Source organism: Stegodyphus dumicola, chromosome 2 (genome assembly GCF_044657685.1).
Source record: "Stegodyphus dumicola isolate Sdum_Otavi_A_Nest chromosome 2, ASM4465768v1".
In the NCBI taxonomy this organism is placed as follows: domain Eukaryota; kingdom Metazoa; phylum Arthropoda; class Arachnida; order Araneae; family Eresidae; genus Stegodyphus; species Stegodyphus dumicola.
The window spans coordinates 146366925-146392841 of NC_140769.1; the positions used below are offsets into that span (position 1 = coordinate 146366925).

General features: G+C 29.5%; 2 protein-coding genes and 1 pseudogene across 2 annotated transcripts; 1 reads left to right on the top strand and 2 right to left on the bottom strand.

The window, feature by feature from the left end:
* Positions 1-846: 846 nt before the first annotated feature.
* On the bottom strand, positions 847-3478 carry LOC146998596 (uncharacterized; annotated as a pseudogene).
* On the bottom strand, positions 2601-6191 carry LOC146998597 (uncharacterized). Its single transcript, XM_085811202.1, has 3 exons — positions 5824-6191; positions 4202-5452; positions 2601-2737 (listed from the first exon to the last, which is right to left on the bottom strand). The coding sequence occupies exons 1-2, from the start codon at positions 6158-6160 to the stop codon at positions 5088-5090; spliced, it is 702 nt and encodes a 233-aa protein (XP_085667328.1). The 5' UTR covers positions 6161-6191; the 3' UTR covers positions 2601-2737; positions 4202-5087.
* A 562-nt stretch (positions 6192-6753) lies between these two features.
* Positions 6754-25857, top strand: LOC118203160 (N-acetylated-alpha-linked acidic dipeptidase 2-like). The gene has a single exon (XM_085811203.1). It carries the CDS (start codon positions 6993-6995, stop codon positions 9447-9449), a length of 2457 nt encoding a protein of 818 aa, XP_085667329.1. The 5' UTR covers positions 6754-6992; the 3' UTR covers positions 9450-25857.
* Positions 25858-25917: the final 60 nt, after the last annotated feature.

The window sequence follows — 25917 nt, forward strand, 5'->3', positions numbered from 1 at the left end:
GACGAATATGGCGTAACTTTAGCGACGGTATCTTTGTGCATACGTTTATGTGCTTTTAAATATCTCATCACATAGAAAGATGCACTGCAAGATTTGCATTATGTTTAAATATTTATATAATATGGATATGTTTAAATATCCATCTCAGTAATAAAAGCAAAGTGCAAGCTCTTTGATTTAAACAAACTGCTAACAATTGACGAGATACGCAGTTGGAGGAGAACTAGAAATAGAGCCAAAAACGTTTCAGGACTGTCATGTGATATAGTCAATGACAGTAAAGATAAGCATTTTGCATTATCTATCTTGAGATGCCTGTTGCAGCATGGCTCTAGAAACTTCTGGATGAATTGGTCACAGGGCTTCGAAAATAGTTTTTCGTGTCATAACGAACTTTGCATTTATCTTGCATAACACATCCTGCAGAGTATAAATACGGGTCTGAGAACAAGAGAGCTTGTGAATCAGGTGCCAGACTTTGCAGTTAGCTGAATTACAAGTTAGTGTTTATCCTGAGAGAGTGATTTAGGAAACTTTAGAATTTATTTCATGAGAAGTGAATTGCTAAATATCCCTATTCTCCTTGATTTGTTTTCAGCCATTTTTGTTCTGTGTGTAATAGTATTGTGCCTATTCTCCTAATAAATTGTTCATACCATCCTGCTTATCTGGACTCATTATTTAAAGAAACATCAACAATCCTATCACCTAACTGGACAATGATTATGTATATGATAAATGTGTAATTCACATTTACAGTAGAATAGTTATTATAAAGCATGACTTTATAAATAGATTTAATGTATGCGTAGATTTTAAGTATAGGATAAATGCATAGCTTAGATATACAGTAGAACAGTTATAACAATTTTATTAAATTTATAATAAGATACATAATTAAATTAAAATGAGACATCCAGATTAGTTACATAAAAATCAAATAATTTGTTATAAATACACAAATTTTAAAAATACTTAAATAGCATAATTTTCTTAAACATTATTTAGTGACTTTTAAACTTTTGGCATTCAATTCACTGCAATACAAATGATCATAGCTGGGATCTGAATTAACAATTAATTGATTTAATAAAATAGGTTTGGTATTATTTTTTTCTGCTGTTGAAGGATTTCCAAACTGTACTTTTTTACACACTTTTCGTTTTTTAACTGAATAAAATCTCTTTTGAGGAACAATTTTTTTATTTGTTGGTTCTTTTGAAATTGAAGCATGTGCTTTATCTAACAAAGGAACTTCTAATAAATGTTCAATTGCATTTAAATGCTTTTTTATTTGTGTAGCAAGATTAATGTCCATATTTTCAATGCAGTTTAATTTTTCAGAAATTGAAAATGAAGATTGAATAAGTTCACTAATGCATGTTTTACTTACTGTTAAAGATTCATAATTATTCCTAGTAGGTATTCTGTTTAGAGGGCCTATATAAGGTTCTGTCTTTTTTTCAGACATGATTACAAAATGTATATGTTTACACATATTATTTAAAATAGAATAATCATGGCATGTACATTTATAAGCTTTTAAACAGCATGAACAAAGTCTACAAGTTATGAGGCATAAATCATTACAAACATAATCTCTGATAATTTTATAAGAATTTTCTCCCAGTTCTGATGAAACTTCCCATACATCATTTTTTTTTACACAGTTAGCATTTAAAAGCTCAGCAGCTTTATGACGTTGAAATGTTTTTGTTGTCTTCTTTGTTATTTTTCCTTTCTTATATTTTATGTAAGTGTCAAACTTTTGATCATTGACAAGATTAATTAACTCGATGATACATTTATCAACCCGTTTGGTTTTCTTCCCATCTAAATAAATATATTTTAATTTCCGATGAAATGTTTCAACATACATATTGGTGTTGATTTTAGCCCCTTTTCTGAAACAGTATGCCCACATTTTGGCTCTTTCAAAATAGTATGTCATAAAATATTTATGGAATTCTCGCGTGTCTTCATCTTCACATAGTTGCTCAGAAAATGTTTCTAACATTTTGTTGAACATTTCTTCATCTAATTCATACATTAAAGTTTTTAAAGTTTTGTACACTGCTTGTCTTTTATGTTTTGGCACAGAATTCAAATGACCTTTCCATGCTCTGTCCACATGCCAAGCACATAATAATTTTTGGCAAGAACCAAATGTATGCTCCCATGCATTATAGAACATGGGAGCATCATCGCTCATGAAAACCTTTGGCTTGATATCAATGATCTTTTTGATGCAGTTAAAAAAGTTTACCAAAATTTTTTTCTGATACTGTTGATGATATTAAGAAAGCAACTGGTATGCCCTCTTCATACTTATCAACGACAAGCAATGTTACAAGTTCAAATCCATAAGCAGAAATTCCATGTGTAGAATCAATACAGATTCTATCATTACCAAATTCTATCAACATTTTTTTTTGAAATTCTGTCATTATTGCGAACATGAAATCATTTTCGTTTATATTTGCATATTTTTCTCCTTGACGTTTATACATCAGAACGGGGTTGAATTCCATTTGCGACATCGTATTAACCCAGGACCAAACACTTGTCTCATCATCTGTTAAAATTAATCCTTTAGAATTAATGCTCAGACCAAAATCCCTTTTAATGTTATGCAGGTCTTTTCTCGTTATTAACTGTTTTGTTTCAATATCATCTCTCGAAGAGAATCTTGCATCTTGCAAAATTCGTTTCTCTTCCACCCCCTGCAATAATTTACCTGAAATAATTTAAAAAGATAATTAGGAGATAAAAATTATATATACTATATGCAAAATAAAGTTTTTCATTTATATGAACTTGAAAAGAAAATTTTATATTATTTTATACCTACTAAATATGAATTCCATGCAAACAATGGTATGATATTAGAATATCAGCTTGCAACTGAAATTTTTTTTTAATGAACATTTCATTGCCCTAATCAATTCTTTCAACAATATATAAAATAGTAAGTGTTTTGAAATTTGAACATCAACTTAAGGAGTACAGCAACTGAGACCAATATTTATCCAGTGCTTTTTGAATTTCTGCCTTATAAGACACAAGCAACGTAAGTTGCAGTGTTTCAGGAAGTGAAATGTTGGTACCCTAAGTAGAAGCCGGACATTATAAAATTTGATTTTGAAGCCGCAGCCATCAATAGCTGTATGTTAGAATTTCCCAGTTCGACTATATTCGGTTGTAACTTTCATTTTAATCAATGTTTGTGACATAAGATGAATGGGGAGAAATGGGTGTAATAAAGGAATATAAAGAGAACGAAGATATAAGACATGTCTGTAGAATGATTTCTGCCTTAGCTTACTTGCCAATAGAACATGTAGATGATACTTAGAGCATTGTATAGGAAAAAGCTTTTAGCATTGACAAACTTACCACATTCATTGATTCTTTTGTCGAGTAGTGAATGGAAAATCAAAATATGCCCATTAAAATACGGAATGTACATGGACAGCATCATAAGACAAATAATTCTGTTGAAAGGTGGAATTCTAAATTAAACACAATCACTGGCAGAAACCAGCCTATTGTGCACTTATTAGTTAAAATACTAAAAGAAGAAACACAAAAAAGTGTCTTTTAATTTGAAAGCCAGAGAATTAGGCGACCCTGAAATAACAAGGAAAAAAGCATATGTAAAATTGGATGAAAGAATTAAAAACATCCTAAAAGAATTCGAAACATCAAACAATTTAGAAAAATGTCTAAAATCTTTAAGTTTTGTAACTAGGTTGGACTAAATTGTAAATTATATTTATGCCTTTATAATAAAGGATAGCTAGTATTTATTTACTAGTATCTGTTTTGTATATTTTACTTCTAATATTTATTTTTACTTAAATTAATGCAGCTAATTAATTTTATGGTAACTGCACCTGTTCTAATATTTGACTCTAAAATACAGTTTTTCACAAAATCCCTGAAATTTTTATTTTTATTACATTTTATATTTACACAAAAGTTTTTATTTTTATTACATTTCGCTATGTTTAAAATGCATTCGCACTATAATATCATAACAATTTAAATACATATAAATAATTAAATATGATTGGCAAAAATGTATTTATCATTGTAATTCGATAATCGAGTGCAAAAACAGAAAACATCGGTAAAAGAGATTTGGCACTTAAAATACTGTTTTAAATTATATTTGCAATTTTTAAAAGTATTTATTTACTTATTTATCTGCACCCTTTATCTGTTCTAAGATGGGGAAAAGATGTGCAGCTCTAACCACGATGAGTTTCGAAGTGTCTGCTCTGGTCGCGAAATTGTACGTGTCCGCTCTGGCAACGTCCGGTGTAGCCACACCACCTGTTCACAAATGTGACAATAGATTACTGGCAAAAACTCTAAACTGACTATTAGCTCATTAGTGTAATATAGTTACTGAAAAATGTAAATATCATGACAGATGTATCTTATATACTAAAAACTAATGGAATAAAAAAAGTATCTTTAAATTTACAAATATGCCTATACAGTAGATTAGTAAGAAATATGATACTTAATTTAATAATAAGAAAAAAATTGTTACAAATCTCAGGTTACTTAAATATAGATAATTAATCACTTTTATATAAATATTTAATATGCTGTTCATAAATACAAGAGAAAACAATTTATCATAATTTTAAATCAGGCAAAATATTAATCTTAGTTTCATCTAGATTTTGAATCAAACTTCAGCATTTTCAAGGTCCCTCTTCTTCAAGAGAATTATCCAAATTTATATTAAAAGCAGTTGACAGAGAAACACAAACATTGAACCATTCAGATAAAACAGTAATGAAATATAACAAATTAAGATATTAGAATTATAAATGTGTTAATTCCTTCAGAAGCTGATAATTTTATTTAAAATCTATGCAAATTAAGTCTGCTGTTAAGACTAATTTTAAATTTCACACTCACGTGTTTCTCTCCCAATCTGAATTTTCCATGAATGATTTTTGTTATCAACTTCATTAATATTAAAATTCATTCACTTTTGGAATTTTGAACCACCTGTATATTAATGACAGCTAGAAAGGCTCCAACTGCATAAGTAATTATAGTTTTATTTAAGAGAAATTAATACAATCAAAATACGGTCTAACACATAACTTGCCTGCTATACTTTGCTTTTCTTGTTTAGGAATAGGGAGATGACAAAGGGATTTTTCATACTTGTAATGTTCTTTAAAATATACAGCTTCAAAACGATTGCCAAAATCTTTTAGTATGACAGTAGCTGTGCAAGAGAAACCTGTTTTGGAAGTCCCTTGTGCTTTTAGCTGTCTTTCACCTTTGCCTTTTGCTTTGTATGTCCCACTTCTATTACAGCAAAACAGCGTCCTGGTGTAATTTTTATGTTTCTGCCCAGATGAATCTACCACAAAATGAGTCTTTGTTTTTCTTTCTTCATCCGATAGCCATGAATAAAAGTCTAATAAATAAATAAATGTATAAATTTTCATAATAAGGGCATCTGATTAGTAAATAAAAATATGCAGATTGCAGCCACACAGAAAAATAATCTTAATTTTTAAAACTATAGTGTTCTGAAATTATATGTTTCAAAGTAATTAATTTGTTAATTTTTTCAAATAAATGCATATTTGTGTGCTGAAACAGCTTAAATTAATAATACCATATATATGGTGTTTCTTCTAACAAATGTATTGCTGAACTAGCTCTAATGAAGCTAATTAATTTTAATGTAAAAAGATTAAGGGCTATATACAGAAGTTACGCAATATATTTTGCTTATTTATAATTGAACTAGGAAAACAAAATAATAAAAAGTTCATTGCATACCTTGCTTTTTTTGAAACTCCAGTTTTATACATTTGGTCATATTGCTGTAATTATGGCAAGTCTCTAAGTGAGATCTTAAATCTCCTGTAGTAGGAAATAGTTCCCGGCATTCGTCTTCGCCGCATTTAATATTACTTCGCCTTATATTATGGATACGTATCCTATGTTTAGCTAAAGAATTTTTTGTACAAAATTGCTTCGTACAATACGTACACGAAAATGGTGCAACTTTATTATTTAAATTCGTGTATTCTTTGTGCATACGCTTCTCATGCGCTTTCAAATATCTTTTCGCATAAAAAGATGAACTGCAAGATTTACATTTAAACATATCCATTTTGATAATAAAAAAAAAGCAATATCCTTGATTTAAACAAACCGCTAACAATTGGCGAGAAACACAATTGCAGTTGGCGAAAAACCAGAAATAGCGCCTAAAACCAAAAACGTTTCGGGAGTGTCACGTGGTATACAGCCAATGACAGTGAAGATACGCATTTTCCTCTTCTGGTCTTGAGACGCCTGTCACGTTTTTCCAACAGCAACAAATCCTAGCGTTGCCATTTCGCTAAAGTTAAACTATATTTGCCGCAATTTAATGCCTTGGGTCGAATACCTAATCCAAGTGTTACCGATGTACTGATTAAAGAAACTGCAACATAAAAGAGAGTTTTAACACTTGTTTATGCAAAATGTTGCTAATGTTTTTCATATAGCATAATTATTTCGATTTTCAATTTTTAAGTTATCGTCTTTTCACTTTTCTTTCGCGAGCTCTAAAATAAAGATTAGATGAATTTATTCTACTAATATTCTTTTCTCAATCATTTTAAGCTTTTACATTGTTTTCTGCTTAGAATTATTTTCCGTTAACACATATCTTTGTAGTATTATTTTCATGAGTTAAAAGAAAAAGAAAGGAAAGGAAAAGACAGAGGCAATAGTGTTAACCAATAGGAAAAGATTGTTTACCGGAGTGTTCTTGTGGTAAAATTTCTGACATTAGTTTCAAATGATCGATTTTTTAAATTAGGCGTATTCTTGTACTAATACTCCATCCAGTGTTGTTTTCTTTGTTATACTGTCATCAGATCTGTGGATATATCAATTCTAGTTATGGTCTATTATCTCAGTATAAATCGATACTATTCTCTTAAGAATATAGCCGGATGAAAATGACAGCACAGTATCGGCCCTATCGTAACGAAGACGGTATGGAAGCTGAACAGGTAACATGGGGTGATCAAGAAGCGGGTGATGTTGAAATATATCAAAGAACTACAGAAGATATACGAGTAGTTTCGAATAGAAATCTTGTTGTGGGTGGCATAGGAATTGGATTACTAGGTGCTCTTTTAGGTTTAATTGTTGGTTACTTCGCACATTCGGAACACAGTGAATGCGTTCCTTCATTAGCAGTGGCTTTACATTCTGTTCAAGAAGCAAATCCATATGTTCGTAAGAAAATTTCGCAAATGATAAGCAATGAAGAAATTGAGAATTTTATTAAAACATACAGTCTAGAGCCACATGTTGCTGGTAGTTCAACTGACAGACATTTTGCGAAGAATATTAAAAACGAATGGCTCAAACATGGTATTGATACTGCTGAAATAACGGAATATGATGTACTCCTGAGTTATCCAGACAAAGAAAAGTCTAATGTCATAAGAATTATTGATAAGCAGCTTAACAACATTATGATCTTTGAGGCAGTTCGGAAAAAATCACTCAATCCTCCATTCAGTGCTTATTCTTCAAAGGGAAATGTAACAGGACAGCTTTTGTATGTCAATTATGGCCAGACATCGGATTTTCAGTATTTAAGAGAGCAAGGTATATCAGTAGAGGGGAAGATTTTGATAGCAAGGCATTGGAAATTGCCTGCTGATGAAATAGTGTGGAATGCTCAACAGGTGAAAGCAGTAGGTTTAATTTTATACCCAGATCCTGAGAATTATAACCCTCCAATTTTAAAATCCGATTCCTATCCACAAACATGGTGGCTTCCACCGAACGCAGCTCGCACAGATTCTGTTCTTTGGAACGGAGCCGGAGATCCATTAACTCCGAGTTATCCGTCACGCCGTGGTGCAAATCGTTTGTCTGTGAATTCTGCTCTTCTTCCTAGAATAGTTGTGCAGCCTGTTAGTTATGCTGATGCATATAAGATTTTAAGTTCGATGGATGGTAAGGAAGCTCCAAAAGAATGGCAAGGAGGATTTAATTTCACTTATAAAATTGGGCCATCATTTAAAGATCCAAACTGGAGTATACAAATGCAGGTTTACAATCAGCTCATTAATAAAACTGTATATAATGTTATAGGAACAATTCGAGGGAAAACTGAACCTGATCGTTATGTTTTAATTGGCGGCCACAGGGATGCCTGGGCGTATGGTGCAGTCGATGCAGCTGGTGGAACGGCAGCATTATTGGAACTTTCGAGGGTGTATGGTCGTTTGTTAAAAGAAGGTTGGAGACCTAGGAGGACAATAATGTTCTGTAGCTGGGGTGCCGAAGAGCATAATATGATCGGCTCCACCGAGTGGCTGGAAGATAATTTGAAACTTCTTCATGGTAGAGCTGTTGCTTATATAAATGCTGATATTTTGGTTGCTGGGAATGCATCCATTCGAGTTGTAGCATCACCACTACTATATAATGCTATTTTTAATGCTACAAAAGAAGTTTTAAATCCGAATGATAATGAAAGAGCAGAAGGTTTGAAAACAGTGTATGATGCTTGGCTTGTAACTTTTCCGAACAAAAGAAATATATCTAATTTATTATATCCAAAATACTCGCAGGTCATTCCAGTTGAAGATTATGATGATTTTATCATAAAACCTCCCACCAACAATCATTCCAGTCTTTTAGACAGCTATATAAAAAACGCAATGCAGTTAAAACGTCCTAAAATCAGAGAGATGGACATGAGGGGAAGTTATGCTCCTTTTTTTGTTCATGCAGGCATTCCAGCCATTGATGTGTCATATGTCCATGATTCCACTATGTCCAGTTCATCGTATCCCTTACATCACACTGAGTTTGATAATTTTGAATTTGTAAAAAGGTTTATTGATCCATCTTTTAAATATCATGCTTCTGTAACAAAAGTTTTGGGGGAACTGTTACGGGACTTGGTGGATTCTCTATTTTTACCTTTTAATTTATTTGACTATGCACAGGTACTCCAAGATTTCTATGTCAGTTTATATTCGAAGATGAAACCTAGTATGGAGCAGAATGGTTTGGATTTGAATTATTTAGAGCAAGCCATAAAAAATTTTTCAGATGCTGCCATGAAATTTCATGCTGCGCAAGAATCTGTAGATTTATCCGATCCCATGACGGTTCGGCGAATCAACGATCAGTTGCTTCTCTTGGAAAGAGCATTCCTGGATCCCAACGGCTTACCCCGAAATATATACAAAAAGCATATTGTTATGTCTCCTAGTGAAAGTTTTTTATCTACAGGTGATATTTTTCCTGGTCTGTTAGATGAATTTTTGAACTTGGAGCAATATCCCCAGGATGAAGAATCATCTGAAATAATTAAAGCTCATTTTTCTGTTCTAGTGTTCACTATTCAGTCTGCTGCCAAGGTCATTCAAAATGTATAATGAGGCTTTCACCATGCTGTTTGTTACCGTGTGAATAATCATTTTTAGCATAGCATTTGTTATTTTTACAAACTGAGTTTGAAACTTGTTAGATCTGATTTTTGTTGATGTTATGTGTGTTGTGGAAATTTTTTATGTGATTAATGGCTGAATCTTTGGTTTATGGTAACTTGGTGAAAATTTAGAGCCATTTTCGTACTGTTACTGCTGAACAAAAAAGCTTTACCTTTGAAACAGAGATAAAAAATGCACAATCAAATGTTGAAAAATGCTTAAATTAGTTGAAATATATCAGAATTTTTCAGAACATATATAAAAATGCCGGTACTTTTCCGTTTCGCCGGCGCAAATCTCGCCAAGCAGACTTTATTGGCGACAACATACAGTATACACATAAAAAATATTAAAAAAATGTTAGTTCTAAGAATTCTTTTTAAAAAAGAAGGCATAAACATTTTAATATCGCTTAAAATTTTATAAAAAGCCAATAAATAAAGACAACAAATTCGTAAAAAGACATTAAGAATTTACTATGCTTTCTTTGTTGAACATCATGATTCGCCGGTTCATATCACGTGACCCCAAGCGATCTCATCTCACGTAAACTACTCTACAAAAATCTAATGCTCTTAGTAATTATCCACATTAATTTCAAGTTAAATCTTAATTTGGAACACAAGTTTAAATGCAAGAAATATTTCAATTTGTACGAATAGCTTACTCAGAAATTATGTAAAACTGCAGTGCTTTACTTCGCTAATGCATTCTCATTAGAAGTGATGAATTTAACCCTTGACTTTACCTTTTCTATATTTTTTGGCTTCGGGTAAGTGCTGTGATTGCATCCTAATTAACTTAATTACCGAAAATTGCCTTAAACATAAAACTGAACTAAACTATCTGATAAAAATTCTATGTAATGATATGCCAGTATTGAAAGAAACAATCAATCTGATAAGAAAAAGCTGCGACTTGTTTTGAAAATGAGGCGTAAAAGGTTACCAGCGAGAATATTTCGTTTGGCATGGGTTGTACCATTATTGGCGACTTTATCGCTTGCGCCGGCAAAACGGAAAAGTACCAAAATGCCTAATTGTTAAAAAAAAAGTACATACATCCATTATATGCATATTTGTACATATTCATTGTGCATATATCCCTTTGCAAGAATAAAATATTTATCTATATATAAAATAATTGAATAAATTAAAAAAAATTGGAATAAAAAAATAATAAATACTGCTTAATTCTGCTTAAATTATCGGTACAGCTTGAGTATAGGACCCCATTGGCGATTTTTGGCTTGGCGCACTTTTTGGATGGTTGTTTTTCTGGTAACCCAGTAAATTCTAGAGTACTCCACTTCAGCAACCCTGTCGCATTCCCGCATGTTTTATGGAAAGTGTCATTTTCTTCGAAGGAGAAAATATTGATGTATTCAACAAAGTTCTAGAAATTGTAAGGGACATAAATTGGGCAGAGCATAGGATTTCTTTGTAAATTTACCATGATTTTGTAAACTTTACTAAATTTCCAGCATTTCTTTTATTTTTAATTTAAATATGTATTCTGAACTCTTGTTTTCAGTTTTATAACTTAAAATTTGCATTTTCAATATTGCTGCTTAAAAAATATGCCTCCATGTACTTGTGTATTTTCAAACTTTTCTTTACTTTTAATTTAAACATGCATTCTTAACTCCTATTTTCATATTTTTAATTTAAACATTTATTCTGAGCTCCTATTTTTAATTTTACAACTTGTAATTTGTATTTTTAATATGGCTGCTAAAAGTATGCCTCCATTTATTTATTTATTTTCAGTTTCACTGTTTAAATATATATTCTAAATTTGTATTTAAAATTTTTCTTGTTAAAATGTGCATTCTAACATCTATTTTCAATTTTAACTGCTTTTACAATATGCAATAAAATATAATAAATTTACAATTTAACTTGCCAATATATTTTAAAATATGCCCCTACTTACTTATGTACCTTCAAATTTGCTGTTTAAACATATATTCTAAAATTTTTTTGGTTAAAACGTGCTTTCTAACTTGTGTTTTCAATTTTAACGGCTTTTCCGTGGCTTGGCGACATTTCTGGTCTCCAAGCCAAAAAATCGCCAATGGGGTCCTATACTCAAGCTGTTCAAAATTATCAAGATGAAATTCATAATACAAACATTAAAATGAGTGAAAAATAAATAAAATTTAGATTATGAAACATTTTATTAAGTTAATAAAAACTGGTTAAAAATATATACTTTATCATTGTAAAAGCAATCACTAAATCACCTGTTACCATGTTCTAAGATCAGCCAGTTAATGCTTTTTAGTTAGTTTGCATAGTTAAAGGAACTATTACTCACTAACATTATATGCGGAATAGAGATCAAATGCTTATGTTACATAAATGGACCTTTTATGTTCCAAACTTGTCATATGGTTAATGTATGATATGTCTGTTTGCATAATGCCAGTTAGTATTTCCTCATTTAATATTTCTTTTTGATGACACAACACAGAATAAAGTCTGTAACATTGTTTTTTTATAAAATTCTTTTTATTTTTTCTGTGAAATTATTAATCTTAAAAAATAAGCTAAATATTGCCAAATGAATGCCAGACTTAAAATTTAGGAAGTTTACTGTAATTTTTATTTGATTGTTATGTTTTTGTTTTTTTATACTATATTTTGGTACATTTCTGTTTCTATGGCACAAATCTCGCCAAGCAGACTTTGTTGGTGACAGCATACAGTATACACATAAAAAATTTTAGTTCTAAGAATTTTTTATTTTGAATGCATAAACATATTAATATGATTTAAAATTTTGTAAAAAGACATTAATTTAAGAATTTACTATGCTTTCATAGTTCAACATCCTGATTCGCCGGTTCGTATCACGTGACCCAAAGTGATCTCATCTCATGTAAACTACACTACAAAAATATAATTCTCACAGTAATTATCTACATTAATTTCAAGTTAAATCTTAATTTGGAATACAAGTTTAAATGCAAGAATTATTTCAATTCGTATGAATAGCTTACTCAAAAATTATGTAAAACTGCAGTGCTTTACTTCACTAGTGCATTCTCATTAGAATTGATGAATTTAACCCGTAATTTTGCCTTTCCTATATTTTCGGGTGAGCGGTGTGATTGCATCCTAATGGACTTAATTAAAGCAAATGGTTTTAGGGCATAAAATTTAACTGTCTTTTGTAAAAATTCTATGTAATTGTATGCCAGTATTGAAAGAAACAATCAATCTGATAAGAAATGGCTGCGACTTGTTTTGAAAATGAAGCGTAAAAGGTTACCAGTGAAGATATTCCGTTTGGCATTAGTTGTACCATTATTGGTGACTTTATTGTTTGTGCCGGCAAAATGGAAAAGTACCCATATTTTTTAGTAGTGTTTCTAAAGTCATTGTAATTAACATCTCTTTGTATAAAGATGTGAAGCTGAATCTTTCATTGAAGATAGAGGAAGATATTCATGAAATTCTGATGGGTTTCACATGAAAGCCGATATGTATTCACATATTATGCACTTGCGGAACTTCTCCATGGAGGTAATAAAGAAGAAGCCATACTTCCTTGTTAAAGCAGTCAATTTGGCAAAATTTTTAATTAATTTGATGAAAATTAGAAAACACTATAGTAACCTTAAAGAAAATGAAAAACATTTATGAGTGTGGGAGGGCTAACATTTAACTTTGCCATAACTCTGCAATTCCTGTTGTTATAGAAACAAATATTTTCTCTCATCCTATATAAATCAAATTTGTTTAAAATCCGCAAATAAGATCAAAATAGATTTAAAAATAGCAATGCTTTTTTTTGCCTATTTTCCGTTGGCATGGTGCCCTCCAAGTATTAAGATTAAGGGTTCGGCATGGCCAAATAATTTCCAGAAATGTTATGCGTGGTTTGTAAACAAATTTTTACCTTTTCATAATTAAAATGCTGTGAAAGTACCTATATACAGTCAAAAGTCGTTAATTCGGACACCCATAATCCGGACTTCAAAGCTACAAATTTTCTGCGCATGCGTCGCGATGACGCGTGTAAGACCTTTACGGCTGCGAATATGCTTGTGTGCGTGCGCAAAATACGTTTACGAGTGCACATTTAATGTATAACGGATAGTATAAGCTAAGCTAAAATTATCTAATTATTTATTTTAGTTAATGTTGCAGATTGCGTTGTTCCTTAATCTTCGAATTGGATCCGGCTTATTATTTTTTGCAGACTGTTAGAGCAATTTTATAAAAGTAAGCTTGAACTTTCGATTATGTCAAATAGAATTTCTGATATATATTTATTAATATGTAAAGGATCTACAAAGCGAAAGTATGTTTCGAAGTTCATTATACAAAAAATAGGTAAAGGCATATCCTTTGTTTATCTTTAACGCCGCGGCGCGCAATGAATTGGAAGTTGATCTGTCAGCACTATCCTTATCTTCAGGGCAGATGTTTTTATTTTATTTGGCTTATAATTCCTTACTAAATGCAGTATTTCATCTCGATGTACTCTGTCTTTGATATGATTTAAATCAAATTCCTCGTCATTATAATTCGCTTCCGATAGCGAAGAAAGTGACAGAGGTTATTGAAAACGAAAAAATTTCGATTGACAAATTAGTCGGTAGACACAGCAATTATAGGACTTGAACAGCAGAACTTTGTAACTGAACAAGAAATTATATCTGTTTATAGAATTAAAGAGAATGTATTATCACATAAAAAACGAATCAACTTAAACAACTTACATTAAAAGAAATGTTTAATAAAGTAAACAAATAAATATTAAGCTTTTTTTTTTTTTTTTTTTTTTTTGTAAATTTTGATACCCTTTAGATCTTAATTGTTCTTTATTTTATAAATTACGGTTTCATATTTTTAATTTTATAATTTCTGCATGCCATCTTACCAGATTTAAACTGATGATCGATAATCCAGAATCGCCGAAGTCCCGACGAGTCCAGATTAACGACTTTTGACTGTATATGTTTCTGGTTATATTTATATTAAACTAGCAGCTATGTGGCCAGCCATCGTCTGGCTTTTAAATGTACCATAAAAGTGCTTGAAGGGAACATCAAACGTTAAATTTAAAATCAGCGCAGAATTTTATTCTGCAAAACAACTTCATTAAAAAACAAAACAAAAAAAATTTTTTTCTTAATGTATAACGTATAACAAAATTACAATGAAATAAGCAATATCCCTTAATACAAATATTAATTATCCTAATAAATAAATTAACCAACTACCTGTTGTCATCTCTCAACAAACGTCCAGTATCCAAGAGAAACATTAAATCTAAAACTGCACAGAATTATCGCCTTCATTTTTCCAAGTGGCAACAGTGCTGATTTTCAACAGTCAGCAGTGCAGTATACAATTGAATAAAAAACTGTTGCCAAAACCACATTTCTAAATGAATGGAACTAATCAAAATGATGCGATAAAATCAGATAAAATAAAAAAAGAATCTGATACAAGTTTTGAAAAAAATCACTTCAAGGTGCACTGTTGTCTAGATGCACCTGCATACCAAATTTCATAAGGCTGGGTTTATTAGCTTACTCGCAGCACGGACAAAAGACACACAGACTCTTTTATTATATGTAGAGATTAATTGATTTCCATTGCTATTTTGAAGAACATTTTTTTTTTTTTTCTTGTCATTAAATATTACCAAAAGTCATCAACAAACAGGTGCCCCATGTAAGTTCTAAATATGAATCCAGTGTTCAGGATCTTTTCAGCTTTGTCTTTTGTTTCACCATTCAACCACTATGCAGAATCCTTCCATTTTCTGTGTGTATGTGCCATATGTTGAGTCGACAAAGTTGTATTTATGATTCAGTGTGAAATGTTGAAAATTGTTTCACCATTCAGCCACAACGCAGAAGTTCAATTTTCTGTGCATGTGCTCCAGATGTTGAATCTACAAAAGTGTATATATGATTCAGTGTGAAATGGTGAAAAGTGATCTTTTCTAGTTCCTAGCTTTGATGAGCATGTTAGCAATCTGAACATAATTTACTTCTTTCATTTACATGTTGTTTTATCATCTCGATTGAAAGTTTTGGCACCTCTTATGTGCCTGATAGAGCAGGTTAAGGACTCTACTGATCTTACAATTATTATTTTATTTCAGTTTTACTATCTCATTTTATTATTATCAAGTGTATTTGCACTAATTTTCAATTCCTCATGTTTACCACGGTGGCCCAAAATTATAATTCGCCTGATAACATCACATGACAACCTTTTGAATTCTCTCAGTTCACTAAAATATTTTTTGCCCAAGATGAAAGAATTTATATAATACTATAAGTGAATCCAAGATTAATGCTCTTACTCAATTGCTGCAGTGCTTTTATCCTCAAATTACAAACTTTAAATGTTTACAACCAGCTTGACTTTCCACCCCAGCAAAATTGCCTGATTCAAACTCATGAACTTTATTTTTGCCTTAATGTGAGCAGTGCAGTTGTGCCCTATTTAATAAAAACACTATGAATGGCCATATAGGCTTTTTAGAAAGAATTGGTAAAAATTCTTAGAAATCCATACCAGAATTGAAAGGAATCAGCATCTATCTTCAACTTTTGAAGATATATTTGTTCATTTCTCTGCATATTCTTCCAAAAATCCAATATTTTGGCAAAATTTTGTGTATGACATTTCATTGACAAATGCTCATTGATTTGGACAATTTATTTATATTTTACCTTTTAAGTGTTTTTTTTTTTTTTTTTTTTTTTATTATTTTTATTTCAGAAACAAGCAACGTATTATTCTCAAGTAGTTAAAATGAATGCATTCTTAATCATATTTTAACTGTCTGTTGCACAATATGATGAAAGTTAGTTCTTATATAAAGCAAAAAAAGAAAGAAAGAATACTGAACCCATGAAACAAGTTTTCACCACAGAGACCTTTTTCTTTATTAATTTATATAGTTTCTTGTAGCTTTTCACCCTGCATTTTTAAATTCAATACGAATAAACGAAACAAAATTGACCATGGTAAATGATAAATCAGCAATTCGTCCAATATCTATGTAATACAAGTTGTTTAATATATGTAGAGAAAATTATATAAATTTGTGTTTTTTATAGTTTTTGGTAGAATGAATTATGGAAAACAAATACTGAAATGATGTTAATTACGCGATCAACATCATAATCGAATCTGTTGCAGGTTAAAAAATCCGAGAGTTAAATCTGGCAAGTCTGATGACTAATCTGATTTTGGTGCCTGGCTGAGATAGCCGCTTTCACAAGAAAGTATTCGTCTTTCTGTGTTGTATTTTGCTGGTATTTATATTGGTACTGTTTGGGAGTTATTTTTAACTAGAACAGTACTTAATTTAATTGTACATTTTCTGAAATGTATAAACATGGTACAATACAAGTTTGAACTTATGATATCATTATGATTCTCTTACAACTATTGTTTTTTAGTGCCATTTATAATTCTAATGATGTTTATTCTTTCGTTATTTAAATATGTTCTTTCTATTTTAAATACTAATTTAATTTATGCAAGCTTTTCTCTAAATTAAAAGATTATAATTTTCAAGGTAAATTGCTAATGATATTTTTCTGCTAATTATAAGATGGTTTTTTAACTCCTTTCCCCCCCCCCTTTCAACTACCATGAGTTACTAAGGAAAATTTCGAGTGATAAATAAAATTTATTCAATTGATGAACCTTCCATGTTAAACCAACTAGGCGGATTCCATTCTCCCACTTCTAATGATTTTTAGAATATTATTAAGGTTTATTCGATCTGGATTATATTTTGTTACATTTCATTGATTGTATTAAATTTTGTTTGATCTTAGTTGTCTTAATCTGTTGTACATATTTTTTATAGGTTTTTATACGAAGATTGAGGTAATGCGTAATCAGTTAATATTTGCATTTAATTTTATTTTACTTCACTATATGGTACATTACCAAATTTATCCCCACAAGTGCTATGTATGTTAATTACTTTTATTTTCATCATATTTAAACGTACTTTGATGAAAAATTAAAGTTTTCCTTCAGTACTCAGAATTTTCTCAGTAAAAAGTGTTAGGAAATTAGAAAATGATATCAGCCAAAGACATAAAATTTATAAATCAAATTAAATGCAAATATGTTATACTTCAGATCTGTATTACAAATAATTTAATAAGCTCAATCATGCATTATAAAGTCAGTTTGGAGTTCCTTTTAAATGATGTCGTTGTGCAGCGTAAAAACTTCCCAGTTTCTTTCAATATTTAGGATTTCAAAATTGGCAGCTATAGCTTATGTTTATATATGTTCGATCATTGATTATATGGACATCATCATTAATCTGTATGGATCAGAAATGATTATAAATATTTTTCATTGCAAAAGCAATATTCAGTTTCAGTGTACTTCCATATTTCATACCGGAAAAGTATCAGTTTTACAGTTTTCAAGTGTTGAATTTTAATCTGAAGGATTGCATTGCAACTGATTTTTAGATTTATTTTATCTGAAACATTCTTTAATGTGGCAGGATCACATAAAATGTATGTCATGAAATACTTTTCTTAAAATTTTGAAAATGTTAATATGCCTTTTTACAATAATGGCACAGATGTCGATATGCAGTAAATTCTACTAAATCCTAATTGTTCTGTTATAAATAATTACTCTACTTCAGTCATTATGCTTATTTTTGCTATATTGTTCACACTGTATTTCAAAAAAACTCCAATGCAGCTGTAATACAAAATCTTGGATGTCCTAGCCCCCTCTTATTACGAATTGGGGAAATATTTTAGTAATGGTTCGCAATGCTAATTTTTTAAACTCTGTGAAGTAGCACTTACGTACACTGCAAAAAAAAAAAAAAGAATGAGATAGTTCTATAATCTCTCATTCTACTGGGCCAGTTGACGAAATTCAACTTGCGTTTTTCATGTCTTAGGCTATGTATTAAATTTATATGTAGTGTTGTTCTAATATAGGTATTTTGCCGCAAAAATCTGTTTTTTTTTTCCTTGTGTGTGTGTATGTGTGAAATGACATACCAGTTTTATTCCATATTTCGAATCTACAAATCAAATTATGTCAAACTGCCAAGTTTTGTAAAAATCGCACGAGTATTTAAAAATTTTAGCTCCTCAATTTATTAATCTCTCTTTTTTTATTAAACTTGATTCCTTCTTGTAGAATTTGAAATTTAGGCTTAATCCAAATATAATTTGTACATTTTTTATAATTTATTTTTAAAATTTATATTTTAAATTATTTTTTATAAATTTTTTGAAATTTTTTTTATTATAATCAATAAAATTTTTGCCGTTATCTTAAAGTAAATGTATTTCTAATTATAGCTGCAAAAAATTATAATTTTTTATTAAAAATTTCTTAAGATGTGACGACGACCCCCCCCCCATGTACAACGAAAAAAATTAAAGGAAAATATGTTGCTATAAATTAAGAAGTTTGCAAAATGAATTATTCTTGGTGCAAACTGAAAAAAAACGCGCCAAGATTAATTTTTAAATTTCTCACCAAAAATTACAAAATTTAATATCTAGGCGTAATTTGAGTTGTAGAATTGAAATATGGAAAAAACTTAGCATTTGATTTCAGAAAAAGCCTGATTTTGCATCAAAATATGTATGTTTGAACAATGCTATATATAAATATAATATATATCCTCACTCTTTCGAGACATGAAAAACGCAATTTGAATTTCGCCAATTGGCCCAATAGAATGGGATATATAGAACAGTTCCCCTTTTTTTTTGCATAGTATACTTATAAGGTAATGTCAATATTAAAACAAAATTTTTAAAATTGTTGCACAGTAGATACTGCTTAATGTGATCACAGTTAATGTTATCTTTCAGATATTGCTATTGAATTATTTAAACCTTTTATATAAAAAAACATGGAAAATACATTACTTAGTATGATCAGCAATTCCATTAATATAATCAAAATACTATAAAATATTTTTGTTAAATGATGTAAATAAGTAAGTTATAAGAATAAAACTAAGTAAGTTTAAAATACATTATACAATTTGCCAAGCTCCTGCAGAAATGTTGCCAAACATCTTGCTTTTGATTTAGTCAACAATTTAAAATAAAGCCAAAAAAACATAATTTAGAGCTTTTTTAATATGTTATATTACATTTCAATAACTCTATACATACTGAAAGAATCAGACACAGGTCACTCTTAATCAAAAACAAACAAAACAAAGAAAAATATCTGTAGAATTTTAGTTTTCCTGAAAAAAAAATTCCTAAAAATATCTACACTGAAGTAAGGTTGCTGTTTTGCCTAGTTTTAAATTTTACATTGGGCATATTGTCTTACAGTGAGGGATACTGTCCAAGTATTCAAATTAGGGATTCGGCTCTAATTAAATAATTTCCAGAAATGCTGTGAACATTTCATATCTGAACTTTTGCATTAAAAACATAACAAACAATACATAAACAAACTTTTGCCTTTTCCTAATTAAAATGGTATGAAAGTATTTATATTTGTGGTTGTACGTATTTATATTAAATTAGTTGGATAAGATATGGATTTTAGCTGTAACCATGTTTCATGTTACTTCGATCATTGATTATTTGGCTATAAGATTCATAATTTGTGGAGTTTTATCATAAGTTATTTAAAAATTAACATTATCAAATAACCGTTTTTTAAAAAATGTCAATTAAATACAAAATGCATATTTTAAAAATATCAAAATTGTTGAAGTTTATGAAGAAATTTAAAATAAGCGGTAATGTTACTGTTTTTTAAAATATAAAAAATATGATATGTGAAAGTGTATTATTAACATCAAATAAGTTGTTTTACGGGAAAGTTATTTTTCCCATTCATAGCATTCTCTTGGAAAGGCAGCAAGATGTGAAATATGGTTTGTCTGGTAATCATTGTTTTGTGTGTCTTTTGGTGACTTCTACCAAGATATTTTCGCTCTTTCTAACTATATAGCTGTAAAAACTTTAAGCTGTTTATTTTAATAATTTTCTGTATATTGTAGCCATATAATCTTTCCATCTCAAATTTCATATTCAAGCATATATATACTGCATTACACATACTGAAATGTTTAAAATATGTATTGTTTGCCATTCATGATGTATTTTAAAGTAGTTGATACATATATTCAATTGAGTTATGCATCAGATTGCCTATGCTACAGATCTAAAATTCTTGTAATTCTCAATCATGCAGGAAATTTGTTAATATAATGTAAGATATTAATAAACTTCCAACATGACTGTTCTGCTTCCCATATTAATGTAAAAGAATATTGTATGTTGCCAGTAGAAAAGCACTGAAGCCAGTTATCTGTTTACATATTTTAAAAGAAAATAAATTATTTTTTTGAATAATAAATTATTATTTAAAAAATAATAAATTATTTTTTTCATAATTTATACAATTTTTGTAATTCATAATATTTGACAGTATTAAAGTAATTCCAAAACAAAATGTGATAAAAGAATCTTGATATTTTGTGTATATAGTAAGAGCTTTTGCTCTGAGGTATTGTATAAATTTCTTAGAAAAAAGTCTGAAGATGAAAGATTTGCTTGGCTTTGAACAAATATTACCAGGCAGGGTTACTGTTACTTTAGAATAGAACCCTCAAGGCCATTTTGCCCCCAAGTCAAGAAATATAACCATGGTAATGACTATTGCCAAAAAAGATTGGAATCCTCTAATTTGCTAAAATTACCTAATTCTCTATATGGGATCATGCTATCGTAAATGATGGGAAGGTCGCTGTAATGTCAAATTGCCTATTTTAACACAACGAACCATGTCATCCTTATTTTATAAAATTTCGTGTAAAATGTGTAACATTGTGTTGCATAATTGAATTGAATTGGCTGATTGCTCCAAACATTGCAAAATGAAAATGCTAATGCATAATTGCCAACTGTCCCAGTTCACTGGAAGACCGGATAATTTTCGTCACATTTCCTGGTCAATTGCAAAAACTCCCGGTTTTTAATTTTTAGCTTTTGTAAGGAAATTGTTTTCCAGCAGTAAATAAAATGTATGTAATGAATGAAACTTAAAATGTGCTAGTTCCATTCAGCAAAATGTTTCTTATTAAATTTTATTTTATCTGAATTGTCTAAAACTACTGTAGACATTTGGAGGACTTTTTATGAAGATTCAACCAATGTTTAATCAGTAAATAGCTATGTTTAATTTTGCTTTATGTAAATGCATATTATAAAGTGTATCCACATAATAATATGTACATTAATTATTAATTTTATTTTCATACTTTGGTAAATAAAAGTTTTAAGTCCCCAGTCGGGACTTTCACAATATGAAAGCGTACAAAGATGAAGTTAGCCAAACTGAAAATTCAAATCTTTTTTTTACTTGTCGAATGGCATTTTGTTATTTACTTAGTTTTTCATTTTTCATACAGCGATGAAACAGCTTCTGCTTATATAAAGCGTATAAGAATGTAAAATTTAGAAATATGTTTTATATCAGAATATTGCACTGCAGAAACCTCCTAGAAATGATCGATTTTTCATATTTCAAGGTTGGCAGTTATGTTAATGCATTTGTAAAATATCAAAAGCAGTTTCTTTCTTTCACATAAATTTATTGATTAAAATTTAATATACTAAAATCATAAATCTTGGATGTTGGGTTCAGAATCTAATGCATTTTCATAATTGTGTAATATGAAGTTTTATTTATAATCAAATTTATATATTTTGAGAAAATTGTTTTATTCATTAATCAAAATCCCATGTAGTATTGAGTGTGTGTAGAAAAAAGATAATGTATACTACTTTTTTTTATTAAATTTCAAAATGTTAAATTGCTTTGTAAATTTTGCATAATTTCCTAATATATGCTTATTCAGAAATGCATATCATTTGTTTGTTAGTTTGTGATATAAATTTTTACTGTTATTTTATTAAATAAGGCAACTTTTATATTAATTAAAGGTACAGTTTATTTTATTTAATAAGAGTAAAATTGGTACTTTCTGATTATTTACACCCCCCAACAAAAAGTCACCAACATTCATATCATCATTAGATCAATGTCAGATCAACATTTATGCTATTATTAGATAGCAGCGTGCTAGAAGTCCGTATTTTAGCATTCAATCAATAAAATTTAAAAAACAAAAAGGATTGGCAATGAAACACTTCTTTTTTGCATTGTTGCACTTCATGTACCTGGCAATCTTTTTTTCCTTGTTGAAACGATTTCGAGACTTTTAGTTATTTGAAGTATTAATTTATATTATTTTCATCATAATCAAAAAAAGGAATGTAAATATTGCACTAGAAAATGTATGTATAAATGAAGCTAGTTAATTTATAATGTGATAAAAATCATATTCAAAGATTTGATTAACTCTTATTCGCAATTGTCAGAAAATAAATGTTTTCAGTTACGTTTTTTTACATTAAGAATAATCTTTTTGTTTGGGAATACACATTATACATGAACAGCTTTTTTTCAGACTTGAAAATTAACAAAATAAAAGAACCCGGTTGACTGATGGGCATCCGTGATGATGATAATCTCTAGTAATTTTTTTCCAGTGTGCAGACATTATACAACTAAATTTTATATTTACATACAAAATTTATAATTATTAACATACAAATATATGTATTTTAATTTATGTATTGAAGAAAAATTTATTAAAGAAGAGAAAGAGGCTAGGTTGTCATTATTTATTGTCTGTTTAACTATCAATATATCAATTACAAAGTATAACAAACAAAAATATCTTGCAGGTATCAAACTTTCAGACAGAAAACAAATTTGAATTTTTTCCGTTGTGTTGTTATTGTTTTATGTATGTTTTGATAAATATTTAGCAAGCAAAATTTAGTTAACATGTTTTTTATTTTGTTAGTAACTTTTTTTTTTATTCTCCTTAAAAAAAAGGAACCATTAGCTGTTTTTTAATTCATGCAATTTAAGTTTCAGACCACTGGTTGTGTAACTTTTGTTTTTTTGCACTGTCAAAACAGACATAATCAGAAAGTACCAAAAAATTTTTAAAATAGAGAAAAGATAAATTTGCTGTAGGATTTTATCATCATTTTCGTGCTCTTCAAAACTGGAGTTTTTTAGCGTTCACATTTTTCTTTTAAAACTTTCATGTTTTAAAAAGCTATAATCTTCTGTGTTTTTTATTGTATAGCTTTATATTAAATATATTATACACATAAAATATTTTAAAATACACATTAATATTTTAATGTTGAAATTATATCTTAAAAGAAATTATTTAATAATCATAATACATTTTTAGTGTTGTCAGATTGATGAGTTTCTACTAAATGTTTGATGTATATATGTTGTATATAGAATCATACTAATTTTTGTTGTTGTGTAGATGTAGATGCCCAAGATTCTCCTATTGATATAAAATACTTTCTAGTCATAAGTTGTGTAACTTTTACATCTTCTTATGTTAGAGGTATTTTTGTTTTATTATCTCTTTTATAATATTGTTAACATTCAATTTTTGTTTTTCTCTTTCAAATATATGTAATAGTGGTAATTTAAAAGTTTGATTGTTAAACAAAGGTACTACAGTGAAGAAAAAATGGAAATGTTTCAAATTGCATGTATATATAAATATATATATATATCAGGAGTACAAATAAGTCTCCACCGTTTTTTATGAAAAATTTGGCATTTATTGTGAAAGAATGGTATGTTATGTTTTATTCAAAGTATTGTCCATCACTAGCCACTACTTTTTCCCATCTTGCTGGCAGCATACGGATACTGCGTAGGAACACATGATGATCGATGCGGCAACATGTGGATGAGCGTTATCGTGCTGAAGAATAAGTCTGTTATATGTGGAGTAGTAGTGGATACATTTTTCTTTAAATGCTCAGCTCATTATCATCAATTATGTCCGGCAGAGAGTCCCAATAGTGGTTTGAGCAACTTATAAATACATGACACTAAGTTTATCTCACCATATATACAGCATGTTTTTTTTCCATAATATTCAACTTGGCTATCGATGTTGAAGCATGGCCAAGTGGTCTCCATAATTCCCTCCTTGTGTTATCATAGTGGATCCATTTTTCATCACCAGTGACTTGAAGGTATTTCTCCCGCCTTCTTGGCATGCCTTCATGGTGGTGGTGGTCTGCACGCTGGGCGCATATTCCAGAGGTCAGCGGTTTGATTCCCGGCAAACGTTGAGTTGAACCTTATGATATAAGGTTCAACATCAGACAATTTTAACTATAACTTACTGGTGGTGTTAGTTTTTTTTCAAATGGCAGAGACTTATTTGTACTCCCAATACATATGTATATATATTTAAAATCTAAATATGAAAAATAAGGATTAATTGATGAGAAAAATCAGACTTAATAAAATTTTGAAAATTGTAACTGAATTTTTTCACATTGGAAGAAAAATGATTAATTTAAATCCAATTTTTTTTACAATATATTTAAATGTAGGGGTTATTAACAGATAAGCTTACACACACACATATATATATATAAATATAGGGACATTTCTTCAAGAAATTTGTTATGTCTGTTAAAATACTGATACTAACCCATGTATGTAATAACTCCATTTCTTTGAAAAATACATGTATTTTTGTCTTTTGTATTTGTAAATATTTAATTTCACTCTTTTAATAAACGGAAAATATCTCAGCTAGAAATGTTATACTTAAATGTAATTTATATTATTAAACGACTGACTGAAAAATGCATTGTAAATATTGTTACTTGAATCCTATTCAAAACTAGTAAATGGCAGCTCTTTAGATGTAACTAAAATAAAGCTATTCTATCTAGTTACATTAGTAAATGATGCCAAGCTACATATATTTTTTACATTTGTTTTAACAGATTGTACTTTACGCTTAATTATAAAATAAATTAGAAAAAAAAATATGATGTTGCAAGAATTAAGCTATTAAATTCCATATAGGCATCCATTGACAAGTATCAGTATCAGTTGATCAACTAATTAAAATATAATGTTAATAATACCAAACAGACTAGGCTAATCCTAATTGCTGGGCAATGCTTAAAGAATGGTACTAATTGATGTAAATCCAGTGTGCTCGTCATGCATATCTTGATTAACATGCTCATGTAGTAAAATGTTTGTGTATAGTTGTATTTTAAGGTAAAAATGTTTTAAAAGTTTGGGAAGTGCTTTCTTTTCTCCCCTCCGGCACTTATGTATCTTCAAAACTTACTGAATGGCTCTTTTAATACCTTCTTTATTTATTCTATGTTTTTTTCGGTGATTTTTTTTCTAATTTATTAGTGACAAAGTGATTAATATTTGTTAAATAAAGTTAAATGTGTTTTTGATCTGCTGTTCTGCATTTTCTTTTAATCATTTTTTTACTCTATACATTGTATGTTTATATC

Bases quoted from the DNA above. Each gene is read 5' to 3' on its own strand.
- LOC146998597 (XM_085811202.1), bottom strand. From the start codon at position 6,160: ATGGATATGTTTAAATGTAAATCTTGCAGTTCATCTTTTTATGCGAAA. The intron at 5,453-5,823 runs GTATGCAATGAA...TTTATTTATTAG, and splicing joins GGAGTTTCAAAAAAAGCAAG to ACTTTTATTCATGGCTATCG.
- LOC118203160 (XM_085811203.1), top strand. From the start codon at position 6,993: ATGAAAATGACAGCACAGTATCGGCCCTATCGTAACGAAGACGGTATG.